Source organism: Medicago sativa, chromosome 5 (genome assembly GCF_051527215.1).
Source record: "Medicago sativa cultivar Bolivia chromosome 5, Bolivia_mono, whole genome shotgun sequence".
Classification (NCBI taxonomy): Eukaryota; Viridiplantae; Streptophyta; class Magnoliopsida; order Fabales; family Fabaceae; genus Medicago; species Medicago sativa.
The window spans coordinates 27034832-27061364 of NC_140753.1; the positions used below are offsets into that span (position 1 = coordinate 27034832).

Below are 26533 nucleotides of genomic sequence, written 5' to 3' on the forward strand. Positions count from 1 at the left end.
ATATCAAATTAACTTTTAACTAAACAAAATCTTTCTGTCAAAAGAAAAACTATGCAAAATCTATTTTATTTTTAAAATATCTCTTAAGATAGATTCAATTTCAATACAACACTAATTGATTATAAAAAAAATGATAACAAATAGGCACATGTGATTACATTTGTGTTATCTTATATTTTTCATCTAGTTAGTTTAGGGTGTTTAAAAGCATCTCCGGGAGGTCCTTACTTAACAAGGACCCCTCCCGGTTAAGAACCCCCCATTGGAGGAAGAAAAAATGAGTCCCCATTAAGGATTGATTAACTATATAAGGACCCTCTCTCTCTTGGCAACTAACGGGTCCCACATTTAAAAGAAGTAATAAAATATGTACTACTTGATCCCACTTGCAAAAGAAGTAATAAATTATTTTGTTTAATGATGTAAAGTTAGTGGAGTCTATTTAAGTACTTTTTATTGGAATCCTTATTAGTGTACTCTCATTGGAGTCATTGGGTCTTTAATAGATACTTTTATTAAAATATTATAAATAAGTAACGTGTAACGTGAGGTCCATTTAAGGAGTCTCTATTAAGGAACTATCAAAAATTTACAATTAATTTGTGCTTTAAAGTTTCATATTGTAACAAATTATTATAATAATATATTTTATTGAAGTATAATACAAATGTTATTTTGTTAATGACAATAACAAATATAATATAAATGTTATCTTATATTTTTCATCTAGTTAGTTTAGGGTGTTTAAGAGCAAAGAATAAGTGCATAAAGAGCAATTTCCTTTTCCATTTAGGGTTAGGTATACGTGAATTGTGATTCCTTCCTTCCTTCCTTCCGTGTTGCAGAATGTCGAGCGAAGTCATACGACGGTCGCGATTGAATCAGGATCAAAAACAGGAACGGTTGAAATCAGAACCGCGGGGATCGAAAGGGAAACGGCTGAATCATGATCAAGAACAGGAACAGCTGAAATCGGAACCGCGGGGATCGAAAGGGAAACGGCCGAATCAGGATCAAGAACAGGAATAGCTGAAATCATGGAAACGACTGAAATTTGAATCAGACTTGGAATTGGAACTTTCGAGAGGGAAACCGAATCTGCTGAAATCGTCTCTGGATGAGCTGGTGAACATAAGTAAGATGTTTGAGGATGACGATAAACCTTTTATGTGTATGCTTGGTGGTATTCTGTATAAGAATAAGGCCTGGGACAAAAAAAAAATGGTGCTAGCAGCTCTCACAAAAGTGTACGCATCTATCCATATATCTATGCATGTCAAGTTTGTTTTCAATTTCATCGGCTCTTACTTTTGATTCATTCTTAGGTGTACACCCCTTTACCAGAGGTACATCCCTGCGGCGGGATGCTACCCCTTCTCATAACCGATAATAATCGTCCGACTCTCATTTCCCATTGCCATCTTGCATTGAATGATTACAATCATAAAAAAATCAGGTAGGTATACAATACTCTATGTATGTCTATGTATCCATGAATGTATCTATGTATGTTATGTGTATCTATGTATGTTATGTTTATTAGTTCAATTAAATAAACTAATCTTCTTCTCCTTAATTATTAGGGTCCAACTTTTGTGTTTCATGACCTTGTCGAGTGTACCTATGCTTCTACTACTCCTGTTCGTGTGTATAAAATTACCTTTCAAGCACGGACAGTAGAAGTTTCTTCCAACATAACAACTTTCCTGGCCACAGTAACTGAATCTTATCATGATCAAGATGAACCACCTCAGGTCATAGGGTGTCACATTAAACTCTAATAATACACTCCATCATGAATGGTAATAATGTTTAATCTGTCATTTCCTTTGATTTTGTATTTGTTTTTGTTTTTCTTGTTACATACATATACATCATATATAGTCATTAAAATAAATTGCAATCTTTGTTTTTATTGGTGTAGTAGTTACTCATGCTTGTAGTGATTGATACATGTAACATGTAAATCTACCTTTGTACTCCTTTTGCAGGAATCTATCCATATCGTTGTTTTCGAAAGAAACATTCATTGGGAGCTTAAAGCAAGCCTCCGGACCAGACTGTCTTCTACGTGTAGTTAATTTTAATGGTGTTTATGACTTTATGTAGATGGTATCTGTATAATTGGATGATATCTCCCTCCATCTGGTATGAACATATATAAATCTTGAATCCTTTAGAGTTTCATTTCTTTTATAATTTGATCCGCCCTCCATTATGATGTGAATAGAACATCATTTATACTTATCTGCCGGCAGTGAACAAAATTGAATTGTAATTATTATTATTATTTACGGTGAATTTAGCTTTGACAATTATTATTTATGGCAAATTTAGCTTGATTTACATGAAAACCTTTGTCCATGAAATTCCATAGACATTATTGATGTGTATATTTGGTGCATGATATATATATTAACAGTATTCATATTTTGGAATCACTTTCTGACATTTGAGAAATTTTATTATTTTTAAATAGGATAGTTCTGTTTAATTTTAGAAGAAGTTGACATGAGGTTTTATTAAGAAATTTATGAAATGAATATGTTTATATGATTATAATAATGATATGTGATTATAACGAGTGCTAATCATAATAAAAGATTGTATTTGAAAGGTTATTTTCTGATGAAAGTTAATCGAGAATCAATGCACGCCTATGATAGTGTGGTTGCTTTAAATATGCTGTTATGATTATTGAATATGCACTTTAATTTTTATTTGAATGACAAATGTTGGTATGTAAGTTGTTATGTCACAGTCAATTATTATTTCCATTGCTAAATTCATGTCTCGTTTTATTCATTGATTGTTTAACGCTGAAACCGTGTATTAGATCTTGCCTTTGTGGTTTGATATTTGGGCTCTCTCTCTCTTCTCTTTTCATATTTTGTGAATATTTGTGTTATCAATCCCATATGGAGGTTAACAAAACATCAGCCATGGCGCCACTATCCTTCACAAATTGGCCTCACGGTTGCCAAAAAAAATCTGCCAAGGCAATCCTCCATGGCGCTGCCATGGCTTGATATTAGGCAAATTGTGTTTTTGGATTGGTTCGGTTTGCGGTTTTTTGACTGGATTGGTTTGGTTTTGAACACCCCTAATGAATATCTTATGTGAGAATGATGAGAACAATTATAGACCGTTAGATTAAAATAAATGGATCATATTAAAACCCTTGTTTTATTGACTCGCTGTGCTGGATGTTTCCCCAATTTCAATAAGTTATGGACGATTCATATTCCCTCGTCTCATCTTCCTCCTCACTGTCTTAAGTTATTCATAAATATCGACATGATGCATAATCACTACAGACAAAGGGTGTCAATATTACAAGACAAAAACGTTTTTTAAGAGACCACATACATTAATTACTTACTAAACATATAAAGTGTTTTTTCACTTGTAATAGTGTCGAGAGAGTATTTAGATATGACTCAATAATTTGTAATTAGGTATTTGTACCAGTTTATAATTACATATTTAAAAACTATTCAAACATCAAAGGATGTAAATTAATTTACAACTTTTTAATGTAAAAAGCTATATACAAATTTTTTACAAACTATGTTTCACATACAAATTTTTTAGTTTACCTACCTGTTTAATATTACTAAATAATTTAGACAACACTAGGATAATTAATCCTAAGAAAAATAATTACAAGAAAAACCTTAAAGAAAACAACAAAATAAAAAGATAACTTGCCAACATACCTTGAGCTCTAATATGAGAATGGTTAACTTCTTAACAAGACAATCCAATGGATTGTCATCCTAGATTTCTGAGAAAAACACTTGTTTTGGCTCAATGAGATTTCCTAGTTGTTTGATGACCAGCAATGTTGAATTAGAATGAATTATAACTAAATGAATAACAGTTCATTTCCAAAACAAAAAACATCAATTAAGTGCGTAAGATATAATTGTGGTTGAAACATGTATGTGTAAAAAGACCACAAAAGAGATAACTTACTCTGTCATTTGATCTATAGTACCATTGTGCTGTAAAATACAGTCCTCCATCAATTGTTTCAAACATCTCAATAATTTTACAAATGAAATGGTAATCATCAGTCTCCCCCTAAATATTAAAAGAAAATATATCATACACAAATTTAGAATTCCCTTGAAACCATGTGTGCAAACATATAAAAAGTGAAATTTAATAATGAGGCATTCTTATCATTGTAGTATATGCAAACATGTGGAATAGTTCAATAATGAACAATATTTTTCTTTAAAATCAAAAAAACTATAATGCTAAGAAATGAGACTGATAAATGAGAACTCGAACATAATACTGTTGTGCATAAAAACAGCATTAAACACCAAAAAAAACATTATAAAATCTATCAATTCAACATGTATTTGATGATATCTCAACAATGTTGAAGAATAACTCTCACAATTAAAAACTTGCCTATTTGATCTTGAACGAGATTTCTTCTTTTCCTAAATCACAAAAAAAAAAAAAATTAAAAACTGATAATGATCAAAGCTCATCAGATCAGAATTCAATATATTTTACATAGTGTGTTTTATGATAGTGTGACTAAGCTATTGCATTCTGGGTTTTTAAAGAATTATTTACCAACTTCAATCATCTAGGAAATTAACAGTCATTAAAATAGTCATTATGAATGTTATAGTGTCTACTCTTGTTCAATCATCAACAAATTAATGATTCAAGGCACGAGCATACAAAAATTTTGAGTTTACACCTACATAAGTTAATTTTAGCACCAAAAGCCGATACCGTAACAAAATATTCTAAGAATTCACTTTAAAGTTGGACAGTCATCGCTCATCACCGCAATTAAACTACTCTTGTTATATTTAATAATAATAAAATCTTCAACATATGATTAAAATAACAAAAATAATGAACTTTGTAGCACCAACACTTCTAATCAAATGTGTGTGCTCGTCCAGTGACAAGCACATGTCAAAGAAACAACAAATACACACATGTGATTACATTTAACTCTCGTTATTACAAAATATTGCCGGCATCAACATGTGAATGTGAGTGTCATGTACAATGTCCATGTTTGTCTTCATAGGTAGAAAACCAACAATTCCTTATTCTTGCATTTAGGTTTTATATCAAATAGCTTCAGATTTTTTTCAAATAGGTTTTATTCTGCAGCTAAATGTTGAAATAAAACCTATTTGATATAACAAAAAAGCAGAAGCTAAGTTATGTTTGGTTTGGTACATAAAGAACAATTTGCATTAAACCTTTTCAATAGAAAAAAACTGTAGTTTGAAGTAAAATTACTTCAAACTATCAACATTCCTCACAATATTTCAACATTTAGTTACAGAATAAAACCTATTTGATATAACAAATACATCTAATGAGAAGAATTTATAAATTAGTGAAGAAGAATCTAATATGTTACCTGGCGACTTGGTATTGGGGGCCGAGGTAGTCCTGTATAGGGGCAATTTTGCTCCAAAATACATCCATTGGTTGCGATGGAACACAATGTCTTAGTTAGGCTCCTCGGCACCACTTCTGTTGACGACAAGTGGTCAAGGACATCTTGGGATGAGAGTCTCACCTTTTGCATGCCATTTCTTATCTTTGCATATAAGAACTCTATAGTGTCGCACACGGCGAAAGCATAGCAGCTGCTGGAATCCAAAATAATTGTGTTAGAACTCAATTGATAGTCACATAGAGAGGGGAGAGAATAAATGAAGATAAACTTTGTATATTGAAATGGATTCAACTTGTGTGATGCATGAGATATATGATCATATTTAAACTTCACATAGCTTCTATTTAAAGGATTAACTATACGCTTGAATCTCTAGTTAACTAGCTAGTAATAGCTAACTCTAGTTATAGTTATTAACTAACTTCTCTAACTACTTTAACCACCATCAAATAACAACTTAACTAAGTCTATGTTTGGTTTGGTGTTTGAAACCATCAAACGTGAGTTAAAAGTGCCAGACTCAATTTTACAACCAAACCAACATGTTTGACTGTCCATTTTTTGATGTGATTTTGACTCCAAACTTGCGTTTCATTGAAGCAGGTAAGAGTAGCTTTTGCGTTAATAGGAATCAATTATGTGATGTAGTAATGTGGCTAGTACTTTTTTATCAATATTAATAACTACAATTACAATTTTGTACCTTTTTAGTTTTACCGGAGACTTTTTTTCTACATTTAATGTGGCTCTAAATAATACACTTTTTTTTTTGTAAATCTGGAATAATACGCCAACATAATTTTTTTTAGTCGACATTACTTTTTTTTTTCATGTTCAAATATACTTTTTTTTTCTCAAGACTTTTCATTTTTTTTAACTACGCTGCTTTCTGAAGATAAATTAAAAAGAAAATTGTATCTTAAAAAAATCAATATAAATCAAATTCAATACAATTATATTTTAATTTATTAAGTTAATAAGTATTTAAATACTCATCTTAAATCAAAAAGAGATATAGTTTAACACGCATTTACTAATAACCCATTTTAATAATTATATATCAAAAAGCAATTTTGATTCAAGCTATCCAAACAACACCTTTGATATAAACCACATTTACTATGAAAGTATCCAAACATAAACCACTTTAACATAACTCACTTCTAACAAAAATCAATGCACTCAAACTCAATTCTATCAAAATTAATTTTACTCACCGCACACGCTTACTTTATTTAGTTGCAAACAAATATCATTAAATCTGAATTATACACGAACAAACTGAATAATCACTTTCATAAATAATAACTATCATACACACACACATGAAATACCGACATTCATGAATAATAACTATCATACATACACATGAATACTAACTAATTAATACTCACGAAATATTGCCCTGGTTTCTTATCGTACCAAAAAATCCGGAGCGCTCAAGATCCACGTTATACTCTCCCTCTGATGTTCCTACAAAACATAGAATTTTATAATCTTGAAAGTAGCTTAAGTAGAATTAAAGTTTTTTTAAAAATAAATCTACATTTGATTAGGGGTGGGTTTGTTTTGGATTTTTTCATGAAAAAATCTATTTTTTTAGTAAAAAAATCTATTTTATCATTTTTAAGTGTTTGTTTATGATTTTTAGACGCTTCATTTAGAATATTGCATTGTTTTTCTTAACAGACGCATTACACACATTTGATTTGATACACAATTAAAGTTGATTTATTGCATATGTTTTTAGGAGCAAATTTTGGATCTGTATTGATTTTCAGTTTTCACCATGCGTTGAATTTTTTTACTATAAATATTACTTCAAACTATCAACATTCCTCACAACATTTCAACATTTAGTTGCAGAATTTGAAATTCTTTCAAAAAAATCATGTGTTTTCATTTATATTTGTTTGCATTCGTTTTTTAAGTTATTTGCATTATTTTCCTTATAGTGCCTTTAAATAACGTCTCATTGAGGCTAAAAATGATTTTTTTTTAACAAAATGGATTTTTCAAAAATCTAAAACAAACACTACTAATATAAAAAAGTGATTTTTTTAGATCAAAAAATAATTTTTTTTTTCAAAAAAATCCAAAACAAACGGACCCATAAGGAATTAAGACATGAACTAGTTAAAAATCATTTTTTTAAAAAGTTTTTTTTTATAGTAAACAAACACAAATAGCTTCAAATTTTTTTTAAAAAATCTTTAGAAAAAATCTCTAAATTTTTCTAATATAAAATCTATTTTTTTAAAGCTAAAACAAACACACCCTAGATCATCCCACCAAATCTTATCATGGTTCACCACACCAAATCCACACCATGAACCATTAATGACTAAGCCCAATCGAATGTGATATATTTTCTATGAGGTTAATTGATTGAATTTGGTGTGGCTATACTCACCCAAGAAGTTGACAGAAGACAGGAGAAGAAATCTCACCTTGCATTTTGGATGAGTGACTGGAGTGAAATAAGAACAAGGAGAGAGGAATTAAGAACTTAAAGTTAGTCCGCAGTAACACGTGAGGGAGTGTTGTTGAATCCGTGTGGAAATTAACAATGACGTTTCGTCTCTACAAATTACGCGGTACCTCTGTATAACCTCTCCACCATCTCTATATATTTCAATATTTGTATTTCATAGTGACCTTAGAATATTGCACTGTTTTTCTTAACAGACACATTATACACATTGATGGAATTAATAATAATGAGACCATCTTTTGAATGATGTGATAGAAGCAATGCAAGAAAACAACACAGTAGGAGAGATTATATTTGCTTTAGTGTAGAACCTGTCATATTGGAAGTTTGAATTATTTGCAACAGTTGTTACTGATGTGCAGATTGTGGTAAATAATTGTTAGGTATATTAAGTCCATGTTGCGTGTGAAGGTGTCAAAGTACCATTGTTACATAGCAAAGTACCATTTTGGATAGAAAGCAAAGTACGGCCACGTGAAGTGAAAGAACCTCACTTCACCAATGTGTATTAAAATATTACGCTTTATTTGGTTGAAAGTATATTATTAAAAATGGAATTAATATTAATATGTAAAATAATTAACATGAAATTATCATTTTCAATTAAGATATATTATTGTAAATTTGTTGGCCATATTTTATGTGCTGCTGAGAATATTGGTTCGGCTGATGCATTTCAGGCTGAGATCTGTGCTGCTTTGAGAGCAATAGAGATAGCACATCAGAAGAATTGGCGTAATTTATGGATAGAGATTGATTCAAAGCTTCTGGTGTTGGCTTTTTCGAATGAAACTATTGTTCCTTGGAACCTTAGAAATAGATGGTTTAATTGTAAAAACTTATTGTCTGACATGTCTTTTGTGATTTCCCACATCTATAGAGAAGGGAATCAATGTGCCGATTCCCTCGCAAACATAGGTTTGTATTTACAAGGATTGTTTGTTTGGGAAACAGTTCATCCTTCCATTTCTAGTCAAGTTGTCAAAGAAAAGCTTGGTATGCCGAGCTTTAGGTTTACTTCCTTTTGAGGGTTTTTTGGCTTAGTCCCCCCTCTTTTTGTATTTTGCTCTTTGCTTTTCTTTAATGAAGTTTGGAGGTCAGTAGTGCTTGCTGCCTCTTTCTGAAAAAAAAAATAATAACACCACCTCGCATAAGTGAGTAAAGATCTTTTCTATTTGCTCAAAATAAATGAATATTGTCATTTGGTGAGAGATAAATACAAAAAATATGTAACTACTATTAATTATTTTCAAATTTTTGGTGTTTTATCTCTCCAAATGTGAGAAATTGAGAGACTAATAAATAGAGAGGATCTTATAGACATTAAATTTTAGCATTTAATTTATATACTAATAACACATCATCTTGCATTATATCATTATTAATATTTTTTTTATACTTTTTATGTGTATTTATCTCTCCAAATGGAACAAATGGAGAAAGACATGAATGGAGAGGATTTTAACTTACATTATATATATAGATAAAAGAAAGCTTAGACATTATATATAGATATAAGATTTTGTTTGCTATTTTGACAGTGTGAGATAATCGGAAATAATTTTCAATTGATTATTAATTTGATCAATTATGGTGGTTTTGAAATCTATATCTCTATTATAAACATTTCCCTTATTTTATTTTGATAGTACACGTGGCAACCTTATGTTGAAATGTGAATTTAATGTTTTATTTCATATACACACCGAAATGTAATCATGTCCATATGTTGCAAGAAAATCTCTATTGATTTGCTTCTTTAATTTTTGTTTTTAATTTTACCTTATTCATTACACAAAATAAACATAGCTAAAATTCAAACATATCACGGGTATTTGAAAAAAATTATGTAGCTAATATTTGCACGTGTATTTAAAATATTCATATTAAAAATCATATAACTGAAAATAAATTATAATATGTCGGTGTTTACTCTTGATGCATGTCCACTCTCCTTGCTTAGCAAAAAAAAAAAAAAAATTATAATATGTTTTGAATTGTTTTAATTTACGAAAAAATACATAACAGAAAATTCAAAATTTCAATTTTACATAACTAATTTTTTTTTTCCAACTATAATTATACATTTTCTGTGAAATGCTTCTGATATTGCTGCTAGAGACAATTGTATGATTTAAGGATATCCTTTAAAAAACTATTATGTACATTTTCTTTAACTTTTATCATGGAAACAAATTTAATATTCATTGATCACATTTTAACGGTCTTATTACAACTTTCATTTTTCGTCATAAAGAAATTATAACTTTTATTTGATTTGATACACAATTAAAGTTGATTTATTGCATATGTTTTTAGGAGCAAATTTTGGATCTGTATTGATTTTCAGTTTTCACCATGCGTTGAATTTTTTTACTATAAATATTACTTCAAACTATCAACATTCCTCACAACATTTTAACATTTAGTTGAAGAATTTGAAATTCTTTCAAAAAAATCATGTGTTTTCCTTTATATTTGTTTGCATTCGTTTTTTAAGTTATTTGTATTATTTTTCCTTATAGTTCCCCAAAGAAGAGAGTAGAAAACGTTAGGTTTCAAACTTGAATTTCATTAACATAATTATGAAATAAGTAATTAGAACAACCATGAACGGATAGTAAATTTTGGGTTGTCAATCCTACTTTTCATCTATGGATCAATTTACAAGATTACGATACAGATCTCTCTTTTGAAAAGGCATTAAGAACAGGCAAGGCCTAATTAAAATTAGACACAAGAAAAACATAACTCAATGAAAACTTTATTAATTGAATCCAACAAATAAGAAAGGGTTTATCCTAAAATCCTAATCAAGAGGTTTAGTTGCTCATGACAACATACAACATAACAAAACAATAAAAAAAACTTACCCTAGAGAGAACAAGATGAGGATGGAGATTATACCTTGAAACTCTGATGTTTGACCCTTGCCTTGCACCGCTAGCTTTCTGAATAAATAATAATAAGTGCAATGATCTCTATTGATAGCAAATAATTTCTTATGATTTAAGAGAAGAAAATTGAGCATTTTCCACCGTTTTGACTTGAAAAACAAGTTACATGCAATTTCTATCCACGACCGTGCACAAATGGCGCACGAGACTGCCCCTGTGGCACGAAATCTTGCATTTTCATCGCGTTTGAAATCGTTCTTCCGTCTGGAAACTCGTAGGAACTTGAAATGAATTTTATTCACTTTGTATTGCCTTCAACGACCTTCTAAGAACCATTGACTCCAATTTTCATATCCTTGATCCTTCACGTGATATCTTGGTTTGTCGATTTATATGATTTCTCACTACAAAACACTTATAGAGTTGCATGATTTAGGATATAAGTGAATTACGACTCGAGTGAAAACAATACAATATGTTTCTCAAACCATTGACAACTCCTCTAACTCTCATCCTATTTGTCTTCAAATGCAAAGAAAAGTACTAAAAACATAGTCAAAAATGTCATATGATGCTCCATCATCAGCTAACAGGTGCGTAAGCATTGCAATTTCGACTCTCTCCATTTCTTATGAAACCCCATTCTCTCCATCATGTTATCGAGATATGTCCAATCGATTGAGTCGAACGCCTTTTTAAAATCAACTTTAAATAACATTGTTTCTCTTTTCATTCTTTTTGCCTCATCCACAAGTTCATTTGCTATTAAGATGCCATCCACCATCTGCCTACCTTCCAAAAAAGCACATTGCGGGGCTGATATTACCTTTTGGATTATCGCTTTCAGTCTGTTTGCAAGAATTTTGAAAAGAACTTTATACATGCAACCAATTAGAGAAATCAACCGATATTCAATTAATCTAATCCAGTTATCACACTTTGGGAATAAAACTATGAACACACTATTAGCAACACAAACCAGTCTACCACTAGCATAAAATTCAGTAAGAAAACAATGGAAATAACCTTTTATCACCTCTGAAGTTTATTCCGTCTGTACTTGGACTCTTCAAACTAACACATTCCCACACCGCTCTTTTTATCTCCTTTGAAAATTCAGCAATCAGCCTTAGGCTGTCTTCTTCTCTAATTTTTTTAAATTCAAAGTGTTACATTTGGGGCCTGTTGATATTTGTGGCCTTGAATCTTTCCTTGAAATGTTCAAAAACTTTTAAGTTTTATTTCTTCAACCGTTGTAAACTTCGCTCCATTAAATTCTATGCACACTATTTTATGGTTACTCTTAGAAATTGTGGTTGAGTCTGACACAACCCCACAAAACCGGCTTGTGAGGTGATGATTGCCCTAACTTATAAACACTTATTCAGGCCATCTCTCAATTAATGTGGGACTCTTTAACACACCCTCTTCACGTCTAGGACGGGACATCTGGAGTGTGGATATAAATGGTGGGCCTGATAGCAGGTGGCCCAACGGATCCTTGAGGAGGCTCTAATACCATCTTAGAAATCGTGATTGAGCTTAACACAACCCCCATAAAACCGACTATTAAGGCGAGAATTGCCCTTACTTATAAACACTTATTCATGTCATCTCGCAACTGTTGTGGGACTCTTTAACAATTACGTTGGATGTTAGCAATTTCCTTTCTTTTTCTAGCTGGCTATTCCATATAGCTGGCCTACTTAATGGATATATCTAATAAATATCGTTCGGCTCTCTATATTATATTATATCAATACAACAAATTAAATTAAATTAAATTAAAGAGTTGTACCAAAACAAACTTAAAAAGGAAATGTTGTGTGTATATTTCACGTGCTTGTATACACTTTGAAATAAAGAGAATGATGTGATTTAGTATGTTGTAATTTGGTGATGTTATAGAAAGAAATGAAGAATTCCCATGAGCTTAGCAGATAGAGATATCGTATAATGTATGTAAGGGTCAGGATTCATATTTCGGACACTAACCTATTTACCTTTTGTAGTCTTTAGACTACTTGATTAAAAAAAGATCGAAATGAAGAGAAAATGAGATGTTGAATGTGTATGAAATTAAGAGATGATTGTTTATTATCGTTGATTTACAAATCTGACAAAATTTGAGCATTTCTTGTAGTAGTTGATATGAATTGTATAATCTAACGCGGACTAGCAGTTGAGCATAAGCACTCATTGCTTAATTACCTTTTTTCGTACTCATCTTTTTCTTTTTTGGTGGAAACTCATCGTTTACTTAACAAGGTACCCTATCTTACCCTACCTAGCTTCTTACCTACCCTAAATTCTACGCCATGCACTGATTACAAATGCATGGACGTGCACATAAATCTTTGTCCATAATAACGATCATTAACTTTGTACCCCAACAATACGTTAGTAAAAATTTCATTGTGATAAACTTTTGTTTTACAAAACATTGTGATACCTAATATAATTATTAATTTTTTTTTTACGAGAACAAACTTACTGTATTTCATTTATTATAATAAATTCAATACATGTTGGATGTGATAATAAATACGAAAATTTGCTTTCGACAGAGCCGCCCTACCTAAAGCATAAGCAGAATCGATGAGAAGCATTAAAGTAAGAAAGATTTCTAATTGTACCAAAATAAATAAATAAAGTAAAAAAGATTTCTTTGTACATATGCAAAATTGACATGTTTCCATTTCAATACAGTTGGTCATTGAACTAATTTCTAATAGATGAGTTATTATTTGATAAAAGCCATTAAATGCTATTTAGAAAACTATATGGAATAAATATCATTTAATATCATTTACTAAAATTCTCAGTGAAATAACTTTTAAAGGATTTAGAGTTTACTAAAATTCTACTGTATTTAGAAAATTATAATGAATAAATATCATTTAATATAATTTACGATTACCATTTTATATTTTGTGCAAAAGTATGGTTCATAGTCGACACAGAAGAATCACTTTAAATTTACTCAAAAAAAGAAAAGAAAAGAAAAATCACTTTAATGTTTACCAGTCGACTCAAAAGGTACATGATAACCTAATACTCATAAACATGGTAGTGATTCTGAAAAGGGATGTCGCTGATCCAAAGAATTTGTGAAAGAGGAGAAAGGGTCTCTATGCAAGTGAAATATTAACCGTCAGATTAATTAGTTTGAATGATTGATGTCAGCGGATCTTGACTCGTATGTGTATATATAATATTCATTCATGTAAAAAAAATTATAGCTCCAAAGGTCATTACTTTTCAATTTATTAGCTGAGAAAACAAAGGTACCGAAACTTTTCAATTTGTCAATGTGTTGTAGAAGCTCCATTAAAGTAAATGTATAGTCTTACATGTAAGTTTTGGAGAAGGAGACACAATCTCATTTCACTATCATGATATGACATAAATTTCAACAAGGACACATATATAGAGTTACTAGTAAGAAACAAACCAAACGCCTTTTTTTTATAGCACAAATCACTCCATCTAATTGAGTCATGTTTAGTGGAAAAGGTACTTAATTAGGTTCGATAATTATTTTACTTTCAGCATAAATTGACTGATGATATGCATGCATTTGTTTTTTAGTTATGATTTTAAATAATCTATTATTTTTGTGCAATAATTACTCAACAAAAAAAATAGCCAGTAAAATTTGTATAGCAATTCACCATGACTTTTTTCCCATGAATTATCAACATTTTAATCAAAGGGATGTGACTCCAAGATAATGGTAAAGTGTCACTCCAAATTATTCTAAGGTGGTATTAATTTATTGAAAGGAAAAAAAAAAGCAAAATAAAGTCAAGTTGTAATGATAAAAGTATACATCAAGTGAGTCCATTAGTCCGACATGAGCATTTATATATTTAAGCCTAAGATGATAAAAGGAAAATAAATATTTATACACACACAAAATTGTATAATATTTTTATACTTTATTCAATTGGAAAAGAAAAATAAAATAAGTTAAAGAGGTTTTCTATGGTGGATTTATATTTTATTATCTATAAAGGAAATGTTTTATGTGAAAATATCATTAAAGAAAAACTTGCCAAAGGAAAGCTATAGGTCTAGATATTTAAATTAATGTCTGAATTAATTCTTATATATGAAAACAAAAAGGTGGGGCTGAAAATGAGAGTCATGAAAAATTTGTGATATATAAAAAAAAAAAAAACCTATTTTGGCATAGCTAGCTTTTTTTTAAATTTTTTTGAAAACAACATTTCATAATAATAGATGCAAAAGGGTATACAAATGTGTGATATATATTAAGTTCATAGACTAGGTAGAATTAAAATCACTACTAAAAATTCCTTCAATGTACTCTAGATCATAATAGCTTATAATAGCAAGAGAAAGAATGAAGCTCTTTATTCATCAAAAAGATTTTATATCAATTTTAGGCAATTGATTCATTGGTCACTCACCTGAGTTTAATACCTACCTACTTGATGATTTTTCAGGATAGTGGGCTCTTAATTTCATATAAATAAAGCATCTATATTATTGTGTAGATATATAGATATTGGTCCCTAGCTAGCTATATAGTATAGTACATGTACATAATTCATAACTGCAGCAATAAGAGATGCATCGTGCATGTGACAGTTTTGCAGTACTCACCAGAAAGCCACAGCATCTTCTCCTTTCAACTCATTGCAGTAAAAATATATGTAATTCGTACCATATTAATTTTTGTCTTCAGCAATAATTGACTGTTATAATCAGAATTTGTTAAACCTACCCCTAGCTTTTTCTCATAATAACATGTTTCATTTGAGTTATAATTAAGAGTTTGTCTATGAACATAAACACTAGTGACAATGTTTAAGAGAGTTTATGAAACCGTTTATCACATGTATGAAGACTGTCATTTTATTTTTGTTATATAGATAACTTATATACTAACAATTATATGAAAAATGCTGACCCAATAAACACTTGATTAAATTGTTTATATTTGTTTATATAAACAAAGATTAACTTTGTTACTTACTCCATTAATTAAATTGAAAAATCAATCAATTACTGATCCATAGCAAAGTTAAAGTGTGCACTAAATGATTACATATGATGTGCCAACAAAACTTGAAATCATAAAACCACGATCAGATTAATAAAAAAAACTAAATTTAAACTAGCTTTAAAAACAGCATAGCAATTGATATATTAAAATATCCATGTGAATGTATAAGCTGGTATAAACTTCTTCTCAAACCCTAACATGATCTTATGAAAATTACACACCACGTACACCATAAAAACTCCAAAATCGAAAATTGAACTCGATATACTAAAGTTATCAAACTTGTGTTTTGCAAATGGACATAGCATAACAAATAACATATATAATATATTTTATATATGTATATATAATATATATTTTTGCAACTTAAGTAACCATTACCAAAGCTAATATAGTACTCTAGTAATTATAATAATCAAAAGAAAAATTAAGAAGCTAGCATCAGATCATACACTTTTAATTACTTGATCAATCCTTAGGAATGTTGACTGCTTGAGTCATGTCCATCATCTCCTCCTCCTCCACCTCCGCCGTGATGCTGTCCAGATGAATCTGACATACCGTTTGTCGAAATCTGCCTATAGGCATTCATAGCCGAAAGCATACTCAGATTGCTTTCGGCTAAAATACCACCTCCTCCTCCTCCACTGCCGACGATTCCTGAACCTAGTTGACTTCCAGGCATAAGATTCATTGGAGATGCAGCAAAATTCATGAAATGAAATCCATTAGGAGATGACATAGCTCCTCTATATAAACCATTGTTTCCAGCAGAAGGAATTGCCCAAATTGGATCATTTCCATTACCACCATTCACATTAACACCTTGGTTCCCATTACCAGTTACCATCCAAAACGCTGCCGTATTCGAAGCATGGCTTGAAGGAAGTGACCCTACATTTGATTGTAACAAATAACTTCCCATATTTTGTGATAATAATTCTTGCTCTGACCTTCTTTTTCTCCCTATGCTTCCATCTGAATCTGAACCTAACAATTCAAATCCTCCGCCACCGGAGGCGGTGGCGGTGTTTTCTTCCCGAAGCTCTTGTTTTGCTTGTAGAATAGCATTTTGTACGTTGTTGAAATTCAACATTGCTGATAAAGAAGAAGGATTTTCCAACATGGTAGAGTTACTACTCCTTCTAGAATCATCAGCTACAACGTTCATGTTCATGTTCATGTTCATAGTTCTGTCCCATTCAGCCCGGTTTCTAAGCTGAGCCGTCGCGGAGGAGAACGAGCTAGGGTTAAAGTAGTTACCTCGAAAATAGTGAGACGGCGCAGACATGGTTGAGCCTGAGCTTCTAAGAGATATATTAAGTGAAGTGAAGTTGGCCGGAATTGTTCCTGTTCCGGTCGCAGCGATGACGGCTGGCTCTGCCTGTTGAAGCAGCCACTCAATAGTCTCGCCATCTGATTTATGTCCCAGCTCACGCGTGAGCTGGAACACTCTGGCAGCACAGGCCGCCGGCATGCGGATCCGGCGGCCTCGTCCGTCAACCTTCGTGTGCCGGTCTTTCGTCGAAGCACGCTTCGGCGGAGGCTTTTTCTGCTGGTCTGATGAGATGATAGCAGTACAGCCATCATTTCCGGTGGTTGAACAAGGTTGTTCTTCGGAGACATCTAGGATGTTGTCGTCTTTTTTCTCTAAAAGCTGAAGAGGGAAATTGGGTCTGCTTCGGATTCCATTATTTTGATGATGAGCACCTTCAAATTCCATGATCGTGCTATTTCATATAACTAATCTCTCTCTCTCTCTCTCTCTCTCTCTCTCTCTATAATAAAATGGTGGGGTTTATTTTTATTGTATAAAAAACGTTTTTTTTTTCTCACTGTGACGAAATGTTTTTCTTTTTTTGCTATGTTGTGTGTGTGGGGAAGTGATAGAGATGAGGTGAGGTGACACACAAATTCTATCGGTTAGTGGGCAAGTGGGTCTATCTTTTTCTGAGATTGTGTGTTTTTGTGGAGCATGGAATTCCTTTCAGATGGGAGCTCTTGGAGCTGAGTTGTTCTCTATGCAGCACAGAGAGAGAGAGAGAGAGAGAGAGAGATTGATAGGTAGAGAGAGAATGGAAATGAATGATAGAGGATAAGGGAGAGGAGGGCAAGCTTTAAGCAACAAATATAATGAGTGGGAATAATAAGGGTGTTTTTGTGAAAAATTTAAACACTTGATTTTTCTTTCTTTTTGTTGTTTTATTTTTTTTGTGTATGTATATGGGATGGAATCATTTTTCCTAGTCTTCTCTCGTTTTATGACTTCTTTCTTATTTTCAACCATCTTAAAATAAATGGCTATACTATTTTGTATCTTGTAACACATCGCAATCAAGTTCTTTGACTTTTGGTATGCATGATATATCCTTACAACTTGAGTAATTTGAGTTTGATATGAAACTAATCCATGAATTAAGAGTGAGACATTTGTTTTATCATATATGGGGTTGAGTTACCTTTTAAATAGACGACTCCAAAAATCAGCGGTGCAAAACATGTTAAAACATGAACGTGGTAACATTTTTACAATTAAGTGTAATATTTCAAAAAAGAAATTTGTTCCTATTAGAAGTAGTACTCCATATGATATTCTTGTGCTAAGAAGATATTCATTTATGTCTACTATGAATGGTCGTAAGGGGTACATGATCTTGAAGCTTGACCTTATAAAAGATAGTTAGTGAATTGAGTTCTTCCTCGGATAGATCAGCATTAGTCTTCAATAGTTCGTGAAGAAACTTGATGCATCATGGACTTTGTTCGGCCATTTTCTTGATCGGCATGATTACTCTGCACTGCTTGAGAATGTAGTGCAAAGCATTGTAGTCCGGTGGCACGTCCTCGTCCTTTTGCTTGTCTTCCGTCTGAGGCCTCTCTTTATCCACTTCTACCGAATGAATATGTTCTTCCTTTCCAGCTTGTTTTGATTTCAGCAACTCTTGTCGTTTGAATATGTACCCCGACTCTTTCTCCAGCTTCTCCACAAAAGAACTAGTCACCTTAACCTTCTTTAACAATGTTATCAACTGCTCCAAATTTTGTTCTTCAGTCTCCTCTTTAGTTGCCATTGATTATTTGCTTTTGGTTGATTCCATGATTACCTATTTCACACAGCAATTGCAAGTTCGAGAAAAATTCCTAACAAGAATAATTTTGTGCTTGATTTTAAATTTAAATTAGGTTTGGGGTTAATTCTTATGTGATTACTTGACTCTATTATTTCCTAAATGCAGACTCGATCTAAATTACTACTATAGTTAATACCTAATATTATTACTAATTAAACATACGATTCTATGACTATTATTAGATGCTAATCCTAATGCAAAATCAAATGACTGACTCTAATTATTAATTAACCTTATGCTAACTAAACTCGATCTAATATAGATATTATAACAACCGTTATTTTTACTACGACTCCTTAAAATGCAATGCGAAATAATTAAAAACCTAAACTAATACTCTAAAAATAAAAATAAACGAATGGGGTTAGTTCCTAAATGGGAAAAACAAAAAGAAAAGAAAAATGGTTAGTAATGACTAAATGGAAATAATAACTAAATGCAAAACAGAAAAAATAAAATGTGTTAGTAACGATTAAAATAAATAAACTAAATGATAAACTAGATTCTAAAAAATATGACTCAACTAGGACTAAATATTTTTGGTATTTTTAAATTTTTTTATTTTTTTTTGAAAACAGAAAAATAAAATGCAGAAAAATAAATGACAGAAAAATAAAGATAAATAAAAATAAGTAATTTAAATTGTTTAATCGAAAATATCAACAATCCCCGGCAGCGGCGCAAAAAACTTGATGGTCAGATATGGCAAGTGTACCAAATCATTTACCATGTAATAAAGTGAAAATTAGAGTATCGTATCCACAAAGATTGTCGTTTCGTCCAAACAACTCGTGTTACTTATTTTTGTTAGTTTTGACGATATAAAAGATAAGGGTTAAAAGTTGCAATTTTTATTTGTTTGCAACAAAGCAAGTTTACCTGTTTTGGTTGCAACAACTCGCCAAAAAGTAAGTATCGGTTAGGATTCTTCGAATCCCCCTCTGTTTATATTGTTGGATATTAAATAACAGTAATGTCGCGTTTATTTATCTTAGGTAGACTATACAAGTGATGAGGTCGTTGGGACATTTCTAACCTAATTGGTTCATCCCTCCGATGGCTAACTGCACTTGGTGATCGCACGGTGATCCTTACGTACGGGGTCTTGCTACTTCAAAGGTAAGTGAAACATAAACTTAAATTGGCTTTCCAGTTTTTCCCAAGGCAATGAAGGCCAAGGTTCCATTAGGTCTGTCCATCTATGAATCTTAGGACACTCATAGCACACTCTCTCTACGCTGTTAGTAGTTCTGCAAACGAGCAACCCTAATCTACGTCTACCTTACTAAAGGTTTCAAGAGAATGGTTTGATAAAAGTTTATTCCCCGGAGACGCTTGTTTCCCTAATTACTAACCAGTTACATCCTAGGTTCAGCATAGTTACTACTCAGTCTTAGTAATGTCACCTCCTAAGTACTTACTACTAGGGTCAACTATCTTTCGGTATCTTTCGCTAGTTAATAATCACTTAGTTCTTAGACATATAGCTACTAGTATAATGCTATAAATATCAAGATATAAGCAGCAAGATAGTAATAACAATGTTAGACCCTGTCACAACTTAAGTACCTAATCTAGGGTAACGCTCCTTTGAAATAAATCACTAAATCAGGAACTTAATAGCGAACAAAAGAATAAATAAAATAAACGACATATTATATTAAATAAACATCCAACAAAAATAAACAAAGGTTCATCTTAGAACTCTAACCTAAAAAGATTTAGTCAGACATCGTAACTAAAAACAAATTACTAAAGATAAAAACATACCTTGGAAAATCATGGAGAAGATAGAAACTCTGTAGCCTTCCTATTGAACTGCCATAGTTCTAAATGAGAATTTCTAAATGAGGAAGGCTAGTATTTATTGTGAGAGTTTCTACTTGGGTTTGGGCTAAAAGTGCAGGTTTTACCCAACACGGAACACTACTAAAAAAAGGTCGTTTTCGGACGGAATTTCAGACGGTTTTGGGACGGAATTTACGGAAACTTGCCACGGATTTCGGACGAAAATCCGTTTTCGGACGGAATTCGGACGGATAGGGCGCTGTCCGAAACAACCGCGTCGCAAATTGTATTTTCGTCCCAAATTCCGTCCGAAATATATTTCAGACGGATTTCGGACGGTTTTCACACAAACACGTTGGACTAAACTTCAAACGGATTTGGGACGGAATTTAATTAAATTTCCTACGGATTTCGGACGGATTTAATTTAAAAAATTTCCAACGAATTTCGGACGGATTTAATTTGCTTTACAAAATTTCCATGCTTTTCGGACGTGGTTATAATTTTTTTTTATTTTACAGAATTGCCACAATTTATATTCAATAATACATACTAAATCAAATAAAAATAAATAGTAACTCAAGAGTAAACAAATGGCCATTGCCTGAAACAAAATTATATAAACTAGATTCATACAAGTGCTCAATGTTCTAACACAATAACATGACTAAATTGTTCATTAGTCAGTGCTCAACAATAAAAGTAACACAATCAATTGCACTAGCAGGGATAGGGGAAAGTAACACAGGTTGTATCAGATCCATCCTGCAACACCAGCAGCATGTTTCAGTTACCAAATGCATTGAAACATTAAAAACATTCATCAAATTTTTCTGAGATGTCAAAGCACTTTATGCCATCAATATTAGGATTGTTGATAACTGCCTTCAATAGAGCGCGCTCAATCTCTTTTCCTGTCATATCAGCAGCGTGAACGATTCTGTTATGTGAATGACCTCCCTCCAGCACTCAATCTCTTGTAGTCTGTCACTTTGTAATGCAATGTACCCCTTCCAGCAGGTATACAAGTTCCCATTGCGATGTCTCTGCACAAAAAGCAGAAAGAGGCTAGATTTAAGAAAATAGTGATCTTTCCCATTCTCAAAATAGTAACAATATTAATAACCATGAACTATGCAGAACCAAATTCAAAGCTTAGCATAAACAAACTCTCAATCAACAAATGTGCATTAAAAGTTCATTTGAAATGGATTTAGCTCTTCAAAAGTTGACAATTCATGTAATAGAGTAAAGTAATAACAATTGTTGATGAGAAAATGAACGGCTGATATTCCAACACATCCAAAAAAAAAAAAGTTTTGAACAGTTTTTAGCTAATGAAGCAGGGACTTGAACAGACACTGGACACGATACAAATTAAAAAAATAACTCAACACTGCTAATATAAAAAAAACATAGGACACTAACACCACTACATATATATTTTTATTTCGGCATACTTGTCTGCTAATATAAAAAAAAATGTTTTGTATTGACTCCACTAGTTTAATTTCCTATTGCTATTTCAGTGTCAGGTGTCCGTAGTCTATTCCGTCCCCAAACTTCTTTCCTAAGCAACTTGATTGTCAAGAGAAAAATCATAAACATTGAAACACATACATAAGCATTGTGTACAACAGGAAGTTAAAATCTAAGGAAGTGTGCATATGTTAACAGCCAAGACAAACCGCTATGAATGCAACAAAATAAAACGCCAACATAATGTCAACTATCGAGTCATTTCTTCGGTTTAAGAAGAAATTTGGACATAGAAATATACCCAATTATGGGACTAATTGTAACCATCACAGTGACTATAGACAGAAAAGGAGCGTAGAATATAATACACCACAATACCAAGAAAATAAAATAAAAAGAAGTAATTTTCTTTATTTTAAACAATTACAAGTTAGACCATTACAAGTTAGACCATCTACTAAAGCATTCAAGAAAAAAGAAACAAACTAACTGTTGTTCACATACCACATAAGTCATTCACTTTCTTCGCCATATCTTTTATCTCCTTCTCCACTTTTTTTATGCTTGTGGATTAAGGTCCCAAACCCTACATAAAGTAAAACAAAATCACATATCCGAAAAAAGTTATCAAGCTAACAACTAAGAAACCTAGCAGTGAAAGTCATGGATCAACAAATGAGCAAATCATCTCCAAAAATATCACTTGCTTTCTATATTACAGAGCAAATAGACTCCAAAATCACATCATCAACCCTAAATGCATAGTTACACAAACTAGTAGCACCTCACCTCAGTAATTCTTGGTGAAAGATATTGATTGGGTACACTCAAATTTTGTCAAACCATATAAAAGTTTAAACTTTACCTAACATCATGACACAATCTATGCATCTACATCATACTAACATGATATATTAACAATTTTTTTTTTTGAAACATCATATATATTAAGCAAGGCTAGCACAAGGAGTACTATCCCGCGAAGGAGGAAAAAGAATACAAGAAAGAGGGTCATAACAATGACAGCACCTCTCCACCTAACAACCAGTCAACAAAAAACCCCCTATAAGCCAAAATCAACAACAAAAACAGGAAAAAAAAACTGATAACACACCAACAGCAGCAGCTGCCACTGAACTGCAAAACACATCAGGAACCATGCTACACCAGCTGCTCGCAACACTCCACCCTTTCTGCTAACCACAGCAAACCACTCGCACAGCAAAATAAAACACACAGGCCAAACTGATCAGCAAGACCAAACAGTAGGCTAGCAGCAAGAAAGAGAAAACTAGCGCAGAAACAAACAGGAACCAGCAACCAAAATACAAACCTTGGACAAATAGGCAGTGCAGCATCCTACCGAATCAACCACCAAGACAGTAACGGGGATTCCAACACCATTCGTAGAACAAACATGTCGCAATTTTCAATCTCGCCAAACTCCAATTCCCCGATAATACCTTAACTTGATCCCCCATTAGTTCACAGCTACTACAAGCACCAATTTATACAAACCCAATCAAAATCTGAAAAGAGGGTAAATTAAAAGGAAACTAATTTCTTTGTTTTGAGTATACCTTCAACGTTATAGAATTTTAAAACCCACAAAAAAAACAGATTTTTAACTAACCCTAGATCCATAATCATCAAATTTTTCAATGAACACTAAAGGGGTTAAAGCATAGTTGGAATTCAATGTTATAAAGCATAAAATAGAGTAAACGCTAGTGAAACATTAAGCGATTGTTACAAAAAACGAGATCGGTGAAGCTAAAACAGAGAAAATGGAAATTAGGGTTTTAGAGAGAGACAGAGAGAGAGGATTACGTAGGTTTGAGGAGAGCGATATCATCTTCATCAAGGGGGCGAGTTCTTCTCTTCCTTGAGCTCATCTTCATTGTGAATCGTCCATTCACAATGACTTGATTCTATGTCCAAACATCACACGATGGGGTCTGTGGGGGAACTGTTTGAGAATAAGTAGATCTCTGCGAATTTGGTGAAGAAAAGTAGAGAAATTGATCGAAAAGCTTTGAAAGTAGCTGCTGATTGAAGAGATCTGAAACTGGTGTTTGAAAAGAACTTTTTGTGAAATTGATTTTAGGGTTAAGAAAGAAATTGGAGAGAGAGGGAAAATTTTATAACACAGGCGGGATATGAAAACAATTTCCCAATTAAAAATAAAATAAAAACCATCAAATATTGGCCGTCCGAAATCTGTCTCAATATTTCCCACGGTTTTGGGACAAATTTGTTTTTTTAACGAAATTCGTGCGAAATCTGTGGGAAAGTATCTTGTTTGAATAGGTCTAAAAAGATTCACACGATTTTGGGACGGATTTGGGACGAAAATTCCGCTCCTTAAAAACCGTCCCAAATCTGTCCGAAAAGTTAAGACGAAAACTTATCCGTCCGAAAATTCCGTCCGAAAACACTGTTTTTTTAGTAGTGGAATCAGGAAAAGACTGTTGCGCCCCGCATTTTTGCATGCATGAGGCGCATGACAGATGCACGGGGACGCATGTGAGTGCAACCCAATGCATGCCTTAGGCGCATGGATGATGCACTAGGCACATGGGTTGTTAAATCCATACCCTGAGCATTTTTTCATGCCCTAGCCGCATGGTGTCTGTTTCCTGAGCCCACTTCTCCGATTTTCCGTCGTTTTAGGTCTTCGTCTTCAAATAACTTGCCTCGGAACTTTGGGAACATAATTCCTCCCATTTGTAAGTCTTCTGAAGCCTCTTGAAAGTTCATTCTTGGTTTTCCTAAGTCGTCACAATTCTTCAGATGTTCTTGATTTGCCGATTTTCATGATTTCTTCGTGAATTACTTCAAAAACCCCATAAAATTGCTATGTTTCGGGAAAACTAGAATTACAGACTCAAATATAGAAAACATTACAAAAGTCCTGAAATCATAGGCAATTGTTCTAATACTCCTCCTCTTTGCTTCTAAATCCTACTGAAAATAATTGAAAAACATGCTAAGAATATCGTAAGATGACATGTCATCAATGACATTAGTATGATGATTTGGGTGTGTTTGGGGTTGATTTAGAGCCTTGAAAGAGCTTAAAATGGTGAAAATTGTATTTTTTGAAAAGCTTATTTTTGAGTCTGAGGCTGTCATAATCGTGTCACGATTTTGCTTGCAGAAATGAAGTGTTTTCTGGACACAAAATCGTGCCACGATTCCCAAAATCGTGACACGATTCTGTGAAACTAATTTCTTCATATTACACTATTTTTAACCCTTTTTGGCCATCTAGAATTGTGTAGGCTTGTTATAACATCAAAGTAAGACTTGCAGGGATAATAATTATGTGTTGGAGAATGTAATGGTTAGTAATGAACCTTGAGAAATAGAAAGTAGACGGACTTTGAAAATTAATGATTTATGCCAAGCTAACTTGAAAATAATTATGTGTTAATGATGGGATGACGAATGATGGTTATTTTAGTATGATATGTAAACTTGAAATGAGGATTAACTAGACATAGATGATTAATCATCTAATATGTTATCCTTGCTAAATGAAGAGTCGTTGGTGTGATAATTATGATGAATGCAATATGATGATCAATTTGATGATGGTCAGTTGTTGATGTATGGATTGTATTGATTTGACGATACTTTGGTGGGTTTATATTATACGAGGGAGTGGATCATGTATTGATAAACTAATTGGTGTTGTGCATTGTCGAGTCTATACTTGAAGTCTATGCATTCATAGTCATTTAATCACGAAGTTGAGTAATCACGAAGATGAGGGATCACTCGATAACAAACCTCTGATATCCAAAATGGTACCACATGCATGTAGAGTCGTGTCTAGAACATTGCATGCATATGGATTGATATGAGAGTCATATATTCAAGTATGTAATGACGTGTATATGACTATGTGAATGTGATATTTGTGCACTTGTGATTGTGGTGTTGAATTGTGAATAATGTGAATTGATTTTGAGATAAGGTGATGGTGTAAAGACTTGATATATCTTGAATTTAAGATGTGATTTGATATGCCTAATTGTATGAGAATATTATCTGAGATATTGAATTGTTGATTATATGATAATTGTTGCCTCAAATCTATTCTTATGTTCATGACTTTCTATGTTGAGTATTTCTCCCCATTTTTCGAGGTTCTGGCTATGTCGTTCTATTGGGTGGTGTAGACGTGCATGATTGAGGACGCTTGATCGTGTGAGTACTCGGTGATAGATCGAAGCTTCCTCGCTTTTTGCT

The 26533-nt window shown here is 32.4% G+C and overlaps 2 protein-coding genes and 1 long non-coding RNA gene across 3 annotated transcripts; 1 reads left to right on the top strand and 2 right to left on the bottom strand.

Moving 5' to 3' along the window:
- Positions 1-8530: 8530 nt before the first annotated feature.
- On the top strand, positions 8531-8974 carry LOC146921430 (uncharacterized). Its single transcript, XM_085711309.1, has one exon. It carries the CDS (start codon positions 8531-8533, stop codon positions 8972-8974), a length of 444 nt encoding a protein of 147 aa, XP_085567435.1.
- A 7143-nt stretch (positions 8975-16117) lies between these two features.
- On the bottom strand, positions 16118-18022 carry TCP15 (TCP family transcription factor). Its single transcript, XM_085714855.1, has one exon. The coding sequence runs from the start codon at positions 17599-17601 to the stop codon at positions 16354-16356; it is 1248 nt and encodes a 415-aa protein (XP_085570981.1). The 5' UTR covers positions 17602-18022; the 3' UTR covers positions 16118-16353.
- A 3361-nt stretch (positions 18023-21383) lies between these two features.
- On the bottom strand, positions 21384-24724 carry LOC146921432 (uncharacterized). Its single transcript, XR_015012144.1, has 4 exons — positions 24107-24724; positions 23391-23770; positions 22781-22862; positions 21384-21843 (listed from the first exon to the last, which is right to left on the bottom strand). It is a non-coding gene; the product is annotated as an uncharacterized LOC146921432 (long non-coding RNA).
- Positions 24725-26533: the final 1809 nt, after the last annotated feature.

Excerpts from the sequence above, each read along its gene's own strand:
- LOC146921430 (XM_085711309.1), top strand. The coding sequence starts at position 8,531 with ATGAAATTATCATTTTCAATTAAGATATATTATTGTAAATTTGTTGGC.
- TCP15 (XM_085714855.1), bottom strand. The coding sequence starts at position 17,601 with ATGGAATTTGAAGGTGCTCATCATCAAAATAATGGAATCCGAAGCAGA.